The 17337-nt window shown below is 46.4% G+C and overlaps 1 protein-coding gene across 2 annotated transcripts; it reads right to left on the bottom strand.

Moving 5' to 3' along the window:
* Positions 1–5580: 5580 nt before the first annotated feature.
* On the bottom strand, positions 5581–17126 carry TADA3 (transcriptional adaptor 3). 2 transcript variants are annotated; one of them, XM_038565721.1, is made up of 9 exons: positions 16638–17126; positions 15726–15958; positions 14100–14350; positions 13875–13980; positions 12434–12575; positions 12240–12343; positions 10904–11013; positions 7979–8164; positions 5922–6114 (listed from the first exon to the last, which is right to left on the bottom strand). In XM_038565721.1, the coding sequence occupies exons 2-9, from the start codon at positions 15930–15932 to the stop codon at positions 5922–5924; spliced, it is 1299 nt and encodes a 432-aa protein (XP_038421649.1). In that variant the 5' UTR covers positions 15933–15958; positions 16638–17126. The 2 variants fall into 2 exon arrangements, with proteins under 2 accessions (XP_038421651.1, XP_038421649.1); XM_038565723.1 differs by lacking the exon at positions 16638–17126 and having other exon boundaries at positions 5581–6114; positions 15726–15932.
* Positions 17127–17337: the final 211 nt, after the last annotated feature.

Genomic DNA, 17337 nt, shown 5'->3' with positions numbered 1-17337 from the left:
AGAAAGAAAGAAAGAAAGAAAGAAAGAAAGAAAGAAAGAAAGAAAGAAAGAAAGAAAGAATCACCGTGTGAAACTCAATCTCCACTTGCTGTCCAATTTATGGAGAATATTATCAATATATGAATCCAGTGGAGAAATTTCTCCAGCATGAGAAATTATGCAACTTTTGGTCAGGAAAACTGGGAGATGCCCTTTTCTCTGATACCGGATGTTCTAAGACTTCAACTTATCTCCATTTTGTCTTGGCTTCCAGGAAGCTTAGAGCTAATCTGATGCTTAATGACAGCAGTTCCATTAAACCTGATGGGATTAATTTTATATTTGTATTTCATGAAATTCACTGTACACATCCTCAATTATAAGCTTTCTCAAAATTCTTTTGAGGAAGCAAAGAAGGGAAAAAAGAAAAAGCAAGCAAGCAAAGGAGGGAGAGAGGAAGGGAGGGAGGTAAGGAAAGAAGGAAGAAAAAGAACAGAGAGGGAGGGAGGAGAGAAAGGAAGGAATCGGGTACATTTTGAAGAGAGTATTTGTTCTACTGTTGCAGCTAAAATATAGATTTGGTTTCCCTAATAGACACTCAAAATAGTTGTGATTTTTAAAAAATATTTTATTTTTTTATTTATTCATGAGAGACACAGAGAGAGAGAGAGGCACAGAGACACAGGCAAAGGTTGAAGCAGGCTCCATGCAGGGAGCCTGACATGAGACTCGATCCTTGGACTCTAGGATCATGTCCTGGGCCAAAGGCAGGCGCTAAACTGCTGAGCCACCCAGGGATACCCAATAGTTGTGATTTAAATAAAATGGAAGTGTATACCAATCTGGCCATCATCAGTAGTCTGAGGCTGGTATGATGACTATAAGGAGGAGGGATCCTGGCTTCTTCTTACCTTGTTGCTCATTGTTCCCATGAGGTTATCTCTGACCACATGTTTCAGGATGGCTTGCCACCATGTCTCATCCCAGCCAGAGGCAAATGGGAACATGGAAGGCATACCCCTTGAGACTCATGACCTCATTGTTACACACATTTCTTCCACTCACACCCTATTGGCCAAAACTTCATTACATGATCACACCTAACTGCAAAAGAAGCTAGGGTATTTAGTCTTTGAGGCATATGTCCCATTAAAAATCAGAGGTTCTATTAACTATTGAGGGAGAACAGGTTTTGGAGGACATCTACCAGTTTCTGCAGCATCCACCGTCTCAGATGTATTTCTTTGCACATGATCGCACTCCAGTCTGCCCTATTTCACTCTCACCTCCTCTAATCAGTCTGGTTTCCATGGTGCTATCAGGGTGCTTCCCAATTCAGAGCGCTATTACGGCACTTCTCTGCTCACACACCACTCCTGAGTCCCTACTATGTACAAAAGTGATTCTCAAACTTTAATATGAATCAGGAGTCACCTGGAGAGCATGTTAAAACAGAGATGACTGGAGCCCATCCCCCATCCCAGAGTTTCTGATTCGGTAGGTCTAGGACCTAAGATTTTGCATCTTTAGTAAGTTGCCAGGTGATCCTGTTGCTGCTGGCCCAAGGACCACACTTCTTTTTGTTTAAGATATTATTTAAATGTAATCTCTACACCCAATGTGGGGCTCGAACTCACAACCCTGAGATCAAGAGTTACATGTTCTGTTGACTGAGCTAGCCAGACCCTCTCAAGGACCACACTTAGAAAACCACTGACCTTGAGAATAAAGCCCGTGCTCCTTAACCTGACATTCACAGCTAGCCTGGTTTCAACCTACTTTCCAGCTTCATTTGTCCTTCCCCTCCCCCTCCACACACCTAGGGCTCCAGCCACAGTGATGTTCTCACCTCTCTCTAAGCAGGCCAGCTGTTCACACCTCTGTGCCTCACTGTTCCTTTTGTCTGCAATGTCTTCTGCCTGGTAACTTCCTTTCCACAACCTCCCTGAAGCTTTTCCTGACCTTCTAAACTGTTATTAAAGCATTCTGCGCTCCCGGGTCCTTGCAGACTTTGTACATTCTTCCATTATTCCTCTTATTGCCTTGTGTTTTGATTGTCTTTCCAGCTGTCTTCCTGTTTCTGGAGCCTTAGGTGACTACAGAGCTCTCAGCCATGGCAACAGGCTCACTGAGTGAGGAAACAAAAGTATGAATGAAGAAAGGGAGGCAAGTAGATGGAATGAATAAAAGAAGGAAGTGAGTGAAGAGAAGAAATGATAAGTGAGTTAGTACATGAACAAGTGAGTTATGGTTCATTTGTGTCTCATTTTCTGAGTCCTGAGCTCCAGAGCAGGAAGGGAATCTACTCTCTGACCATGTTGCCACAAAGTTCCTTTGCCAGCCATCATTTCCTTCTTACAGGAGTTAACTGGGACCCAGCATCCATCAAGTCAACCCCCTCACCCCCAAAGTGCTCAGGAGTTGGCAGGGGCTGGGGACCCACGCTGGGTTCCCAGCTGAGTTCCTGACCCATTTCTGACATCAGGGCTTAACCTCCACCCAATCCTCCCTATTCTTAAATGCATCCTGGTGTTTCCGAAAGTCAGTTATAAGACATTTGGGACATTGGAGAAACAATGATGGTGGATGCCTCTCAGGGTCAAGACACAAAAAGTTTTTTCACCAAACTAGTGATAAGGTGTCAGGGTTATTTCAAATTGAATTGTAGGCTTGAGGTGCTGGAACTACTCTCCCCCTCCTCACAGGGAACCCAGCTTCCTCCAAACCCTGTAATGGAGGCCTCCTTTGACTCCAGCAGACACGGATGTGGCCTTAAGAAGGGACGCAGCGGTTTAGCGCCGCCTGCAGCCCAGGGCGTGATCCTGGAGACCCTGGATGGAGTCCCACATCAGGCTCTCTGTATGATGCCTGCTTCTCCCTCTGCCTGTGTCTCTGCCTGTCTCTATGAATAAATAAATAAAATCTTAAAAAAAAAAAAAAAAAAAGAAGGGACTCCCTAGGGTAGGGACGCCTGGGTGGCTCATTGGTTTAGCCCTGCCTTCAGCCCGGGGTGTGATCCTGGAGTTGCAGGATTGAGTACCACATTGGGCTCCCTGTGTGGAGCCTGCTTCTCCCTCTGCCTGTGTCTCTGCCTTTCTATTTGTGTCTCTCATGGATAAATAAAATCTTAAAAAAAAAAAAAAAAGGGACTCCCTGGCCCACTGTGGTTGTCAACTCAGGGATGATGCTAGCTGAGCTGTTCCTGAACCAACGTTGTGTAGTCTCAGAAGGCATTGTACTCTTTGAGCTTCAGTGTCCTCTTCTGCAGGGTGGAAATATTTCTACTTACCTTGTGGGTGTGTGGTGAGCATCAAATAAAACATGAGAGTAGACAGCCCAGCACAGTACCATCCAGATAGTAGGTGTGCAATAGAGAATAACTAGTGTCTCTCAACTGATCCTTGAAAGTCTCTTCCCTAATGCATTAGCACCACTCAGGCTTCAAGGTTTTTGGTTTTGTTTTTTTAAGTAGGCTCCATGCCCAACACGGAGCCCAGCACAGGGCTTGAACTTACAACCCTGAGACCAAGACCTGAGCTGAGATCAGGAGTTAGACATTTAACCAACTGAGCTGCTCAGGTGCCTCTAGGTTCTTCCTTATATTTTTAATACTTGCCTTCCTCTCTCACAATTCTACCTAATTTGGGGATCTCAACTCTCATTCTACTTCCTCCACACAACTGTCTCTGCTCCTGGAACTCTCTACCAATGATGCCTACCTTTCTTATGGTCTGGCTTAATAATGAACATGGAAGTGAATGGTTAGTCAGAAGCAAGGGTCTGCAAGCAGAGCTGCCATGTATGGCTGCACAGGTTATGCAGTGCCCAAACCTAGGAGTACCATTCATAGAGATGTAAGGAGGTGGGGTCCCAATGAGCTCCATAATAAAGGAGCTCTGTCTGTAAATAAGATAGACTGAAAAAAAAAAAAAAGATAGACTTTGAATCTTGGCTCAACCACTTAACAATTGTTTGATCAAGCAAAGTATGTAATCACCCAAGACTCAGTTTCCTCACCTGTGAATGGGATGTTACCAGTACCTACCTAATGGGGTAGCTGAGAAGATTTGGTAACTTAGCAAGTTTAGAACTGTGCCTGGCACAGAGCTAACATATACTGAGCACTTAATTTCATTAATTCATTGATCAAATTCATTGATGAAATAGGTGTAGGTGTCATTTCTGAGTGGCTAGGCTCTGCACCTAGTGGGAGGCAGGGCCTCTGCTGTCCTCTCAGAACTCCATTCCAGCCTTCTTTTTGCCGAAGTCCACTTTTATCAGTCAAGCCTTTTTTAGTTGATAAATAATGAAACTCCAAAGGGGAACTAGCTTAAGCCAAAAAAAGTATTTGTGGGCTGATGTAATTGGGAGGTCCAGGAGGATGAGGCTTCAGCTACATCAGGACTTTATCTCCTTCCCCATCTCGTGGCTCTGCTCTTCTGAATTGGCTTCATTCTCAGGCAGGTTCTTCCACATGGCAAGAGAGTGGGTCAGAAGGTAGTCTAAGATTACATTCTAAGGTCTTTGATCCAAAAGACAAGCCCTCCTTTCTCTGCATCAAGACAGTAAGCTCATGGAAGGCCTCTGATCGTCCAAGCTCAAGTCACATGTCCATTTTTTGGACCAACTGTCATGACTGAAGAATAGGGTGGTGTGACTGGCCAAGCTGGGATCATGTATCCATTCAACTTTGACAGTCCCACAAGAGCCACATGGAATGGGGATGGGGCAATTCTCTTAACAGAAGTGTTGGGCATACCAGAATGTTGGCCGTCCTTACCATCTTTCTTTATGGCTCAGTTCACAGGTCACTTCCTCAGGGAACCCTCCCGTCCCTGCTCCAGTGTCTAGTCTGGGAACAACCTGAGGCAGGGATGAGAGCACATTTGCTCATCTGTATCAGCTGGACCTAGTTTTCTGCCCGGGTTGTGGAAGGGACACTATTGGTAGACTATTGGTCTACTATTGGTATCCAGCATCCATTTCCCCTTCCTACTCAGATTTTTATTGGCTTTCCCCCATCACTCCCCACTGCCTTGGGCTTCGTGGGGAAGCAGACTCCACTCTCATTACTTAAAACCCAGTAGAGTCATCCCTTGCCACAGTGACTCATTCAGGAATGGGCATGTGAGACTTAGCTTGAGCCACTGAGACATAAGGGTATTTGAGAAAGGCATCTTGCTCTTTTGGGTAGGCCAGGAAAGCCAGCTGGCTCCTTCCTGCCCTATTCTGTGCTAGATATCAATTTGGCCTCTGTCAGCTGCTACTAGCTGCACAGCTGGAGGAAAAACCATTTTAGGCAAAAACTCACATTGTGGAGGGCAGTACAGAGATAGCTGGACCTTTGATGGCTTGGTCAACCCTGGAGGCTGCCTTGCCCCAGGACCACTAAGGCCCAAACAAACACACTTCCTTGTTGTGAATCCACTTTGAGCTGAGGGTATTCTGTTAACCTGCAGCCCCCAACTCTCATAGAGTTGTTCCTGAATGAATGACATATTCCTGAATGAGCTGCCAAAGGCTGAGAGCCCCCTTGCCCTCCTTTGCCACCCACACCAGTTCTTCTCTACCGCACAATAACAGACATTCAAGGATTCTGAATGCTTTTTAAAAAACCACAGCAGTCACTTTACTTTTAGCTTTGCACTTTACAAAACCACAAGGGAGAAGTCCTTGGGGGAGAGAGGAGTAGGAGTGGGGGACAGTAAAGAGGGGAAGCCCAGTGTGGGCTCCAGGCCAGCCCAGAAAGGCCTCCCATGTCCTGACTGTACAGAGCTAGGCCAAGAGACCTCAGGGAATGGCCATAGTCCTCTAGAGACTGTCGCGATTTGACATTTAATAGGCAGCCACAGGCCTGAGGTTCAGGCAGCAAGAAGGAAGTGGGCTTTTCATCCCTCCTTCCCCCAGGCCAGGGAGAGGAGGCTTGCAATCAGGGGTGAGGGCTACCCATCCAGCAGCTTTAGGATGCTCTCACGTTCCTTCAGAGTCTTCCAGGCCTGGTCCTTCTCTTTCTTGGTTGGGGTCCGCTTCTTCTGCCGGGCAGCCATGATCTTCCGGAAGGCGTCCATGACTTCGTTGTCTGCCATGCGGACCCGCTGCCTCAGCTCCTGCCGGCTTACCTCCTCTTTTGCCAGCCTGTGGAAACCAGCCAGCCAGGTGCCATGGGAAGCCCACCTCCACAATGGGGCCGCCCTCCCTCTCCCAGACTGAACCCACATACCACCCCAGGCTGGCACTACTGTGGAATGTTTCATACCTAAAAGCAAAGTTATTGAACCACACTGATAGGGTACTATGTGCTAGATATAATCTTAAGCCCTTCAAATATGTCAGTAGAATTAATCCTTATAACAATCTTATGAGGTAGGTACTATTATCCCAATGTTACCAGTGATGAAATAGAAGTCAAGGAGAGTAAAAAACACCCCAAGATCCCACAACTAATGAGTAGATATGAAGACAGAGGCTGGCTCCGAACAATCTTCTTTAAAAGGTGTTCTAATGTCAGCAGAAGACTCGCTCACTTCAGTATCCAAATTCCAGCGCAACCTAAGCTTGGGCTAGGTAGCCTAAAGTCTATGTGAAGCACATGAGATGCCAAACCAACCCTTGTAAATGAAATCTGACCTATAAATTCCACTGTTAGTGGAGCTGGAAGGTGGCTTAAGATATCTGCCCTAGTCCAACCTGTAAATTTTCCAGAAGGGGAAGCTCCTGCTCAGGCCAGGAGATACCTTGCTTAAGGCCCTGAAGCTGGTCCATAGCAGAACCGAGGGCTGGACTCTGGCCTTCTGACAACGTAAGCCAGTTTGTTCACTGTCCACTACCTCTATCCACACATCCTTGTTTCTCCCTCTTACTCCATCTCTCTCTTCTCCACCCCACTCAGTACCTCTTTCATCTATTATTCTCCTCTTCTTGCTCTTTCAAGAAAGGGAACTAGAAAGAGGTTTTGCATGTAGCCTTGGGCTCAAGTTGCAGCTTGGTTGTTTACTGGTTGTATGACTTTCAGGAGAGCACTCACTTCATTGGCCCTTTACTTCCTTATCTAGTAAACAGGGAAAACACCTCTCCCCCAGAATGTAGTGAGGATTCAACAGGAGGGTGTATATAAAGCCCCTGGTACCCAGTAGGCACTCAGTGCACCCTTAGCAGCTTGTCAGCAGTTCCCTCACTTTTTAATGGTATAACTCTTTACCAAAGCTCATTTGTAGACCACAAGCCTTTGCTCTGCCTCTCCTCCTACCCCCCAGGACAATGTATAAGAGACAGGCAGAACCAGCCAAATCATGTGTGTCCTGCCTTGTTGGAGCTATGTGAAGCGAAGACACATAGCTTGCCAATGAGGCTGCTTCTCTACCTTCCCTCAGAAAGGCAAACAACTACCATAATCTCCCTCCAGATGTCACCTATACTTTTGTCATGACCAACACAGGGCAAGATGGATGGGAGTCAATATAAAATGAAAGATATTGTGACCAATTGCCTAAATAACGGATACTAAAATACTGGACAATTTCAGTGAAGGGCCAATAATAATCACAGATGTCCAACAAAATTGTTAACAGTTGATAAATCTAGAGAGTATATTGGTATTTATTGTACTGCTCCTTCAGATGTTCTGTGTTTATGAAAATTTTCATAAAAGTATGTTGGGGGAAAAAGAAAAGAAGCATAAAAAATAAGTCACACAACAATGTGAATATAAGTAATACCACTGAACTATACGCTAAAAAATGGCTTAAAGAGCCAATTTTATATGTTTTTTTTCCACCACAATTCCAAATAGGTAAATAAATCCATCACAGATGCCTGAGCCCTAGAGTCTGTGGTGCCTGGCAATGATGTTTTTTCAAAGGCTCTCTAGATGATTTGGAAACCCTGCCAGGTTTAGGAAACCTGTTATAAAACCCCCAGAAGGTGACTGGCAGCGGCCCAGGCCTTCTCCCTAGGCACCCCCCCCCACCCCCGCCCGGCCATGTAACCCATCCACACTCACCTCAGCAGGTCATGCTTCTTGGTACGGTTATGGGCACTGAGTGCCTTCAGCTCAGCCTGCCGTTTGCGCAGCTCAGCAAGGACTTCATCCTCTGAGTCCTCTGCAGGGCGGTCCTCAGACTCCAACAAGCCCTGGGCAATCAGCTCCTCCTTGATGCGGCTCTCAAGGGACTTGGTATGTGGCACACTACAGAGGAAGAGAATCCTGAGCTCAAGGGCCGCCTTAGACGGGGGACCCCTGAGAGGTTCCAAGGTTAGTGAACACATTCTTTTCTCTTTGGGTACCCCCTCTCTATCTAGGTATAAAAATATAGAGAAAATGTTAAGGGCTGAAATCATGAAACTCCTAGAAGAAAATCTAGGAATAAAGCTCCTTGACATGCGATGGGTCTTGGCAATGACTTTGGCTGTGACACCTAAAGCACAAGCAACAAAATAAACAAGTGGGACTACATCAAAAAACTACTTCTGTACAGCAAAAGAAATCATCAACAAAGTGGAAAGATAACTTACAGAATGGGAAAAAATATTTGCAAATGATGTATCTGATGAGAAGTTAATATCCACTATATATAAAGAACTCCTATAACTCAAAAGCAGTAAACCCACTCAATTAAAAACTGGGCAAAGGTTCTCAATAGACATTTTCCCAAAGAAGATATACAAAAGGCCAACAGGTATATGAAAAGATGCTCAACATCCCTAGTTATTAGAGAAATGCAAATTAAAACCACAACAAGTTATCACTTCTGGCCTATTAGAATGGCCATCATCAAAAAGACAAGATCACAAATATTGGCGAGGATTTGGAGAAAAGGGAACCCTCCTGCACTGTTGGGGAAGGTAAACTGGTGCAGTCACTGTGGAACACCATGTGGAGGATCCTCAAAGAATTAACAACAGAACTCCCATATGATAAGCCATTTCAATTCTGAGAATATGCATAAAGGAAATGTAAATAACTAACTTGAGAAGATATCTGAACCCCCATGTTCACAGCATTATTTATAATAGTCAAGATACAAAAGCAACCTCGATGTCCATTGAAGGGCAAATGGATAAAGAAATTGTGGTATATATACAAGATTATTCAAACTAGAAAAACTAGGAAATCCTACCAATTGTGACAACATGGATGGACTCTGAATGCATTATGCTAAGTGAAATAAGTCAGAGAGAGAATAACAAATACCATACAATCTCACTTCTATGTGGAATCTAAAAAAAAAAAAAAAAAAAAAAAAAATCAAAAAACAAAAAACTCAAATTCATAGAAAAAGAGAGCAGACCTTCCACTACCAGAAGCAGAGGATGGGGGGAGGACAACTGGAAGAAGGTGATCAAAAGGTACAAACTCCCAATTATGAGATAAGTCCTAAAATACCATATACGACATGACGACTGTACCTAACACTACTGTATGATACATAGGGAAAGTTATGAAAAGTGTAAATCCTAAGAATTCACATCACAAAGGGAAATATTTTTTTTTCTTTTTCTTCTTCTTGTATCTATGTGAGATAGATGTTAGCTGAACCCATTGTGGTAATCATTTCACAACACACGTAAATCAGGCCACGTGAGTGTTTTGTACATGTACACCTTAAACTCACACAGGGATGTATATCAATTATTGTTCAATATGCTGGAAAAAATATAGAGACAGACACATCTGGTCTTGTTTCAAACACAAGCCAACACATAGCCGTTGTCAAAGAATATAGAAAAACCTATAATGCCAACAACTTAGAACCACTATCTTTTTATGTTACTATCAAAAACATTAGTTATTTTGCTATTAATGTTACATATACAAAAATATATTTTATGATATATTCCTTATATACCATACATACTTCAGATTTTGTTACCTTATCTCCAATCTTTTCTCTTTTTTTTTAAGATTTTATTTATTCATGAGAGACACAGAGAGAGAGAGGCAGAGACACAGGCAGAGGGATAGGCAGAATCCATGAATGGAGCCCAATGTGGGACTCAATCCCGGGACTCCAGGATCATGCCCTGGGCTGAAGGCAGGCGCTAAACCGCTGGGCCACCTGGGCGTCCCTCTCCAATCTTTTATTACACATTATTTTAGTTTTTTTCCCAATGTGCACATATTTAAGTATATGCTGAGTAAAAACAGGATCAAACCCTAGTATGCTCAACTGACATGTTCTCCTTTTAGCACTCTATTGTTTACAGATTTTCACATCAATTAACTATGTTTCTCTAAGATGATTAATAGTTACAAGTTATTTCATCATATGGAGTCACAACTCTATCCAACCAATCCCCTTCAGATGTACATTTAGGTCATTTACCATATGGAAAGCACTATGATAAACAACCCTGTACTTAAGTCTATTCGTGCTGGGACGCCTGGGTGGTTCAGTGCCTGAGTGTCTGCTTTTGGCTCAGGGTGTGATCCCGGGGTGCCGGGATCGAGTCCCACATCGGGCTCTTTGCATGGAGTCTGCTTCTCCCCCTGCCTACGTCTCTGCTTCTCTCTGTGTCTCTCATGAATAAATAAAATCTTAAAACAACAAAAAAAAGTCTATGCATGCAGAAATGCTGAGTCTTTCTGCATATTTAAAACTTTCATTGGGGGATGCCTGGGTGGCTCAGTGGTTGAGCACCTGCCTTCACCTCAGGTCATGATCCTGGGGTCCTGGGATTGAGTCCTGTATCAGGGCTCCCTGTAGGGAGCCTGCTTCTCTCTCTGCTTATGTCTCTGCCTCTCTCTGTGTCTCTTATGAATAAATAAATACTAAAAATATATATATATATTTAAAAAATGAAACTTTTATGCGGCTTCATCAAAATGCCCTCAACTCTTTTAATGAAGACCTCCCCATGCTGGGATGTGACGAAGTCAATAGAGGCAGGGGCCAGATAGTAGGATATGGACAGAGTTGTCACTCACCTGAAGGGCTTGTTCTGATTACGGGGAGAGGTGCTTGCCCCATCCGCTCCTGATTCCTTCCCAGACATGTCGGGAATAGGAGAGTCCTCCATAGGGGAAATGATATTTTCCTAGAAGACCACAGGAATGGGATGGAGGGAGTAAGAGTTACAGCATTTCCATCTTCTTGTTCCTCTCTAACCTGCAGTTAGAGTCTTCAGTCTTCACAGAAATATTCTTTTATTGTTCCCATCCTCTGGGAAGCCTTCTCAAACTGATACCAGAAAGCTCTGATCATTGTAGAAATCCCGTTTTTGTACTGATACCAAAAGAAGGGAGCACAGAAGAGCAATGATAACACTCAACAACAGTAAAGAGAAGAGCTAAGCTTTTGCATTGACCAGGCACTGTGCTAAGTTTGCTGCGGCATGAGCTGCTGGCTGTCCAAAAGCCATTCTCACCTTTCTGTAGTGGGGCTTATGGCTGCCCAGCTACACTATACTTCCCAGCTTCCCTTGTAGTCAGATGTGGTCACGTGACCAATTCTCTCCAGTGAAAAGTGATCAGAAGAGATAAGAGCCACAGTCAGTCATGGCCCATAAACCTTCCTTCACATTCTTCCTTGCTCTTTTTCTGTGGGCTTGGAGCAGCAATCACACCTAGAATGACCCTTGTGCAGAGTGCATGTTTAGGGTGGCAAAGCCCCCATAGCCGGGGTCCTTGTGTGATGGTGTGGGGCTGAGATCTTCCCTCACTTCCACCTCAGCCAACTTGGAACATAGCTCAGACTATTCCATGAGAGAGAAAAACACTACTGTGTTGGAGCCGGGGGAAATCCAAGGCTTAAAGAGGTAAAAGATGTGCCTAAGGCCAGACAAAAAGAAAGAAGGCATAAAGAAAGGGACTCTGCACCTGGGGTTTGAGCCTGGCTTCTACTTATTGGCTGTACAACCTCAGGCAAACAGTTCCCTTTTCTGAGCTTCAATCTTCTGGTATGCAACACGGGGCTAGCCACTGTCCTTGCCTCCAACAAGAGGATGTGTGGAAAGCCCTTGCACGGGGCTCAGCCCTTAACCAGCATACTGGTTAAGGCTGACAAAAGTAACTGTGGTGTAGTGGCTACTTTTAGGTGAGGTTAGAGTCTGGGAGAGGCATGAGAAGGGCTCCAGGATACTGGCAATGCTTTATTTTGTGATCAGGAGACCAGGTATACAAGTGTGCTCATGTGTGAAAATTTATGAGTCTATACATTTTTAAGATCTACATTACCTTTCTAAATGCATGATATACTTCAACACAAAATAAAACATTAAAACAGTAAGTAAACATAATCCTTGTTTTGAATTAGGGTGCTCACCTCCACCAGGGCCTGTAGGAGGCGCTGCGTCAGAGCACCAAAGGGGCACCCATCTTCAGGCTGCTCATGCTGGGCCTCAGACTTCTTCAGCAGGGCATCCACATCTGAAGTGGGCAGAGAAACAGTAGACAGGTGGGCTGAGTTCTGCAAACTCAGGTCCTGGTCTGGGGTGGGCAGGGAGGTGAGGGGCCTACCTTTAGTGTCCAGTTCAGTCAGTGGCCCCATAAGGCCTTTCTTCTTGTCAGCCACGGCTGCTGCTCGGGCCCCATCCTTCTGTTCCTCCAGCAGGTCCTCCTGCGCCCAGCGTTGGGAGTAGTGCTTCCCCAGGGGTGGGATCTGTGGGGAGATGCCACCCAGCCGAAAACGAGTAAGCACTGGCAAGCCATGCCCAGGGTGAGTGGGGGATCTCTGTGCACTTGGGCACTGCTAATAGGCTCATCATCCATCCCTTTGCTGTCTCCCAAGGACCTACCCCCAGGGCTGAAGTCTGAGCCTTGTGTATGTGGGAAGAAATGAAGGAGATAAAAATCTCAAAAAAAAAAAAAAAATCTCTATGCTCACAATCTAGCAAGGGAGACAGGTACATAACCAACTAAGACACACATGGGAGCCAGTACGTAATAATCTCCAAGATACAGGTGCAGAATGGTATACCTATGTGGACCATCTCAGGTCACAGCTGTTGTCCCTAGAGAGAACCAGGAGCCTTAGTGTCAAGAGAGGAAGTTCTCATTTGTTATTACCTAAATTTACTACTACCTATATAATTTTTATTTTTAATAAATAAATAATTTTTATTTCAAATACATTTTTTAAAAAATTCAAAGAACTCAAGTGCTAGAAGTAGGTCAAGGTGTTGTGGCACATGACAGAGAAACTTTCTGGGGGGAGTCTGCAAAAGTGTTTGGTGGAGATAACAAGGGATCAGTGCTTTAAAGGATGAGTTAGTTTGGTAAGGGAAAAAGAGCATGTGTAGAGGCCCAGGGGTTAGTAAGGAGCCTTGGTGGGCCTGGGTGAGGGCAAGGTGCTTGGTGGGGTAGTAAATCCAACAGTGACAAGGGGGCATGGCTGAGGAAGCTGCAGGGGGCCATGGGGCTGAGTCACCAAGGACCGAGGTGTTAGACTCCACCTTGTGTGTTATGGGAGCCAGGGGATGCGTGGGAGCAGGGTTGGGTCACATCCGATCACAGTAGCTGACCTATTGGAGTTCTCCCTGACGGTTTTCTGTATTTTGTACATTTTCTTTAATGGAACCTGTTTTATTTACATCACAATAAAATTAATATATTAAAGAAAGAAAACAGAAAGTTCCTCTGGAGGCAGAGAAGTATTAAGAGACTATTTGGGTGAAAACTAATGAGGGCTTGAATCAAAGCAGAGGTGATAGAGATGTTGGGACAAAGGACAGTGTCACTGAAGTAGATGCTTTAGGATGTATGTGGTGATCATCCGGATGGGGTAGAGGAGGCAATGTAAGAAGAGAGCCGAGAATTAGAGCCTAGGTGTCTGGGTGGGTTAAGCAAAGTAGGGGTAGAGCAGGGGAAGGAAGATGGTACATGACTTTGGGATCTGTGATTCCGAGGCACCTCTGAGCCCTCTCACTCACCCCCGTCTACTGAGGCCCAGGGTTTCTACCTTGTAATGTTCAGCCTCATCTTCTGGGGGTTTCAGTAGTTCCTCTAGTGTGCGTACTTCCTCACTGGTGATATCAGCACAGTAGGGCTCTACAGAGGCCCAGAACCTGCAGGGAGAAGCAGATCCTGAATGGGTACCTCCTATCCCACCATCCTCAGCTCTAGGCCCCTCCACAGCCTCTACTGTCTGAATCCCAAGGCCCTTCTATGCTCTCTGGCCCAGAACCTGTTGGGGGCATCATTCTTGGGGATCCGTGGCACGTCAATTGGGTCATCAGTGAATTCATATTCCTGGATCTTGGGCTGAAGGTTTTTGGATTTGGGACGCCCGGGACCAGGGCCCGGCCCATGTCCCGCCTTCCCTTCCAGTTTCTGCTTCTTCGGCTTTCCATGTTTTGGGGGAGCTCCGAGCTCATGGTCTCGACCCAACTTCAGGAATCGTCGATCACCTTTCTTATCCTGCCAGTCAGTGAGGATCTGAAATTTACGAGAGACTATCGCTGAGAGGAAGAAGAGAAGTCATAGGACAAGTTTTTCTCCCAATGAAGAATTAGGATTTAGAACTTGACAAGACGCCAAGGTCTTTTTTATTTATCCATCCCCCTTTCATTTAGTAAACTCCTACTCACCCTTCAAAACTCAGTTCCTTTTCACAGGACTTCATTCATACACTTCTCATCATTCCATTTGTCTGGACTGATTCACCTCTATCACCTAAGCCAGTCACACAGTGTTTAGGTCAAACTAATGATCATGCCCCAGTGCATATCAGCGCTGGAATATGCTGGTGGTAACTTTTTGATGAATGCAAACAAGACTCCCAGTAAACCTTCACTTCAAATGTCACAACTGGGAAGCCTTCTCATCAGTTACCCAGCCTCTTACACGCTAAAATACAACTGAATTTGCCCTGCTCAAAAAGCTTCAGTGCACTCCCATGGACCACAAGATAACTATTCATCCTTTGAGGACCTATTAAAATGGCATCTTGGTCCCCTCTGAGTCTCTGACACTTTGTACCAGTAGAACTGTTGGCCTAAATGTGTTGTTTGATCATACTGGAACGAACAGCATACCTTGTCTTTGTAACTAGACTATAAGCTACTGGAGACCAGGACATTCATTTTAACTGCCTCTGTTCCCCAGGATCTGGCATAGCATCTGGCACACAGGGCTCAGGGAATGCTTATGTCGTAAACAGAAATATCAGAGTAGTATCGATAATTAGCATTTGAAATACTTAGTGTCAGATGTTGGGCTGAGGCTTTTGCAAAAAACAAAACAAAACAAAACAAAAACCTCTCTTTTAATCCTCACAGAAGCTCAGAGATAGCTCCTATTATTCATCCCAGTTTGCTGATAGGGAACCAATGCTCAGTGACAGGAGGCAACTTTCCCAAAGTCACATACGTAGAAAAAAGTAATACTAAGCAAGTGCTTAGGCCAGGATTCAAATCCAGGTCTTCTCAATCCAGTTTCCCTAGTACTTTTAACCATAACACAACATCACCTGGTATCTGTCTGCCCTCCCCCCGCCTTTGAGTTAGCAAACTCCCTAAAGGCCAGAAGTGTCCTCATTACCTCTCTCTAATGACTAGCAGAGGACCCAGAACATAACGGTGGGGTGCGGTGGGGTCAATAAATGCTTAGCAAATCAGAAATCTTGCAATTTATGAGGATCATGCACGTTCTTATATATTCTATGCATCACATGAGCGCAGTGTGGGTCTCTCCTTACCCCTCTCTCTAAGCTCCTGTATCCCGGGCCTCAGTGGGTAGGTGCTAACTCAATGATCTAACCCGTAACTTGTCACAGTCCACCCCTGGTGATAACCTCTCTGCAGAGTATCACCTGGGTTTCGGCCTCGAGAACCCGCAGGCGCCGGCTGGCAGAGGAAAGCAGGGTCTCAAGCTCCAGCTGCAGAGTGTCCAGCTCTTCAATGCCGATGCCATCATCCTCAGAGCGGGCTAGCACAGCCGTGTAGCGTGGACAGACCTTCAGGTGGTCCACAGACTTGAAGTCATGGAACTGCAAGGGGCAGTCCTTCAGTTCACTCATGGCCCAGGATACGGGACCCTGTGGAACTGGAGAGGAGAGAGCCATTGATAGGAGAGAAACTGGCACGAGAAAAGTCCAAGAGCTCCCTCCATCCAGGGACAGACTCCAGGAGAAAGCCAGGCTTCGGTACCTAACTACAAGATTGATGGCGCGGCTCCTACTCACAGGACACTCGCTGTACATCAAGCCAGGTACAGACACTTTACTGGCTTCTCACTGAATTCCTCACCCAACCCCATGAGCAGGGACAATGGCGACCTACACCTTACAGATACGAAAACTCAGACTCTGTAAGGGTGGGTACCTGCCCACGGTTACCAAGAGGCAATCTGAATCCAGATAGTTTTGAGTCTTTGCCCTGTCTTTCTGATGCTCTTCTGTCCTACTGCTCCCGGGTCTGGCTAAGCCTCTAAGCTCCAAACATCCCATTCTTACAATGCTAATGTTCTCTGTGCCTCCTCGCTTCTTCTCTCACCCCCTCCCGTCGTGGTCCCTTTTCTTGGCCGCTGACAGTGGTTAAGAATATGGGCTGGTAAGCCAGGCAGGCACAGCCTTTACCATTCTCTAGTTATGTAGCTCCAAACGTGTTATTTAGCCTTCCTGAGTCTCGGTTTTTCCATCTACAAAATGGGGACCAAAGAAATCTGGGTCTGTCTCCCCATAAGAAGTCTGAATCTGTAAAATGGGGATCACGATAGTACCTACCTCCCCGGGATGCTCTGAGGATTATGAAAGGATGCTTGTCAAGAGCCCAGTTCAGTGCCTGGCACAGAAGTGCGCCTGTTTAGTGGCTGGCCCCTCCTGCGGGTCGCCCCAGTGACTTGCCTTCGGGGCCCCCGTCCTCTGGGGACCCCCTAACGCGGCCCCCGCCCCCTCTACCTCCTCACTGCAGCCTCCTGCTGCCTCCTACGGCCCCCAGGCCACGGGAGGGGGCGGGGAGTTCCGGTTGGTGGAGCAACCGCCCCGGAACTGGCCAGGGGCGGGCCCCCCGCAGAGGACGCGGGGGTGGGCGACGCGGGCGGGAGCCCACTGCGGCGTGCGGGGAAGGGTGGGCAGGCCGCGGGCGAGCCTACTGCAGGTGGGGGAGGGCTCGGCCTCAGGCCCACTCTGGGGATCGGCCCGAGGCTGGGGGCGGGGCCCGGCAGCCAAGCCCTCCGCCCGGCAGCTCTTCCCGCGGAGCCCCGGGGGCTGCAGGTAGGAGGGGCCCAGAGCGAGGCTAGGGGCGCAGAACCGGAAGGAACGGAGGGCTCCTCCGCCTCGCCTTGTCCTAATATGGTGCCCAACCTGAGGCCGGGCCGCACCACTGCCCGACTACGGGGCACGACGAGAGGAGGGCCAGGGCCGCAAGCCAGAGCTGCGTGGATAACGGCATGAGCTCCCGCATCGATTCGAAAGTTCCGCAGTC

The sequence above is a fragment of the Canis lupus genome, chromosome 20, assembly GCF_011100685.1.
Source record: "Canis lupus familiaris isolate Mischka breed German Shepherd chromosome 20, alternate assembly UU_Cfam_GSD_1.0, whole genome shotgun sequence".
NCBI lineage: Eukaryota > Metazoa > Chordata > Mammalia > Carnivora > Canidae > Canis > Canis lupus.
The sequence above is the reverse complement of the archived record's forward strand: the minus strand, read 5'-3'. Positions and strand labels throughout refer to the sequence as shown.

Coding starts and splice junctions, on each gene's coding strand:
- TADA3 (XM_038565721.1), bottom strand. CDS start 15,932: ATGAGTGAACTGAAGGACTGCCCCTTGCAGTTCCATGACTTCAAGTCT. Junction 14,351..15,725: donor TTCTCGAGGCCGAAACCCAG/GTGATACTCTGC, acceptor CGTAAATTTCAG/ATCCTCACTGACTGGCAGGA. Junction 6,115..7,978: donor AAGAAGCATGACCTGCTGAG/GTGAGTGTGGAT, acceptor TGGTTTCCACAG/GCTGGCAAAAGAGGAGGTAA.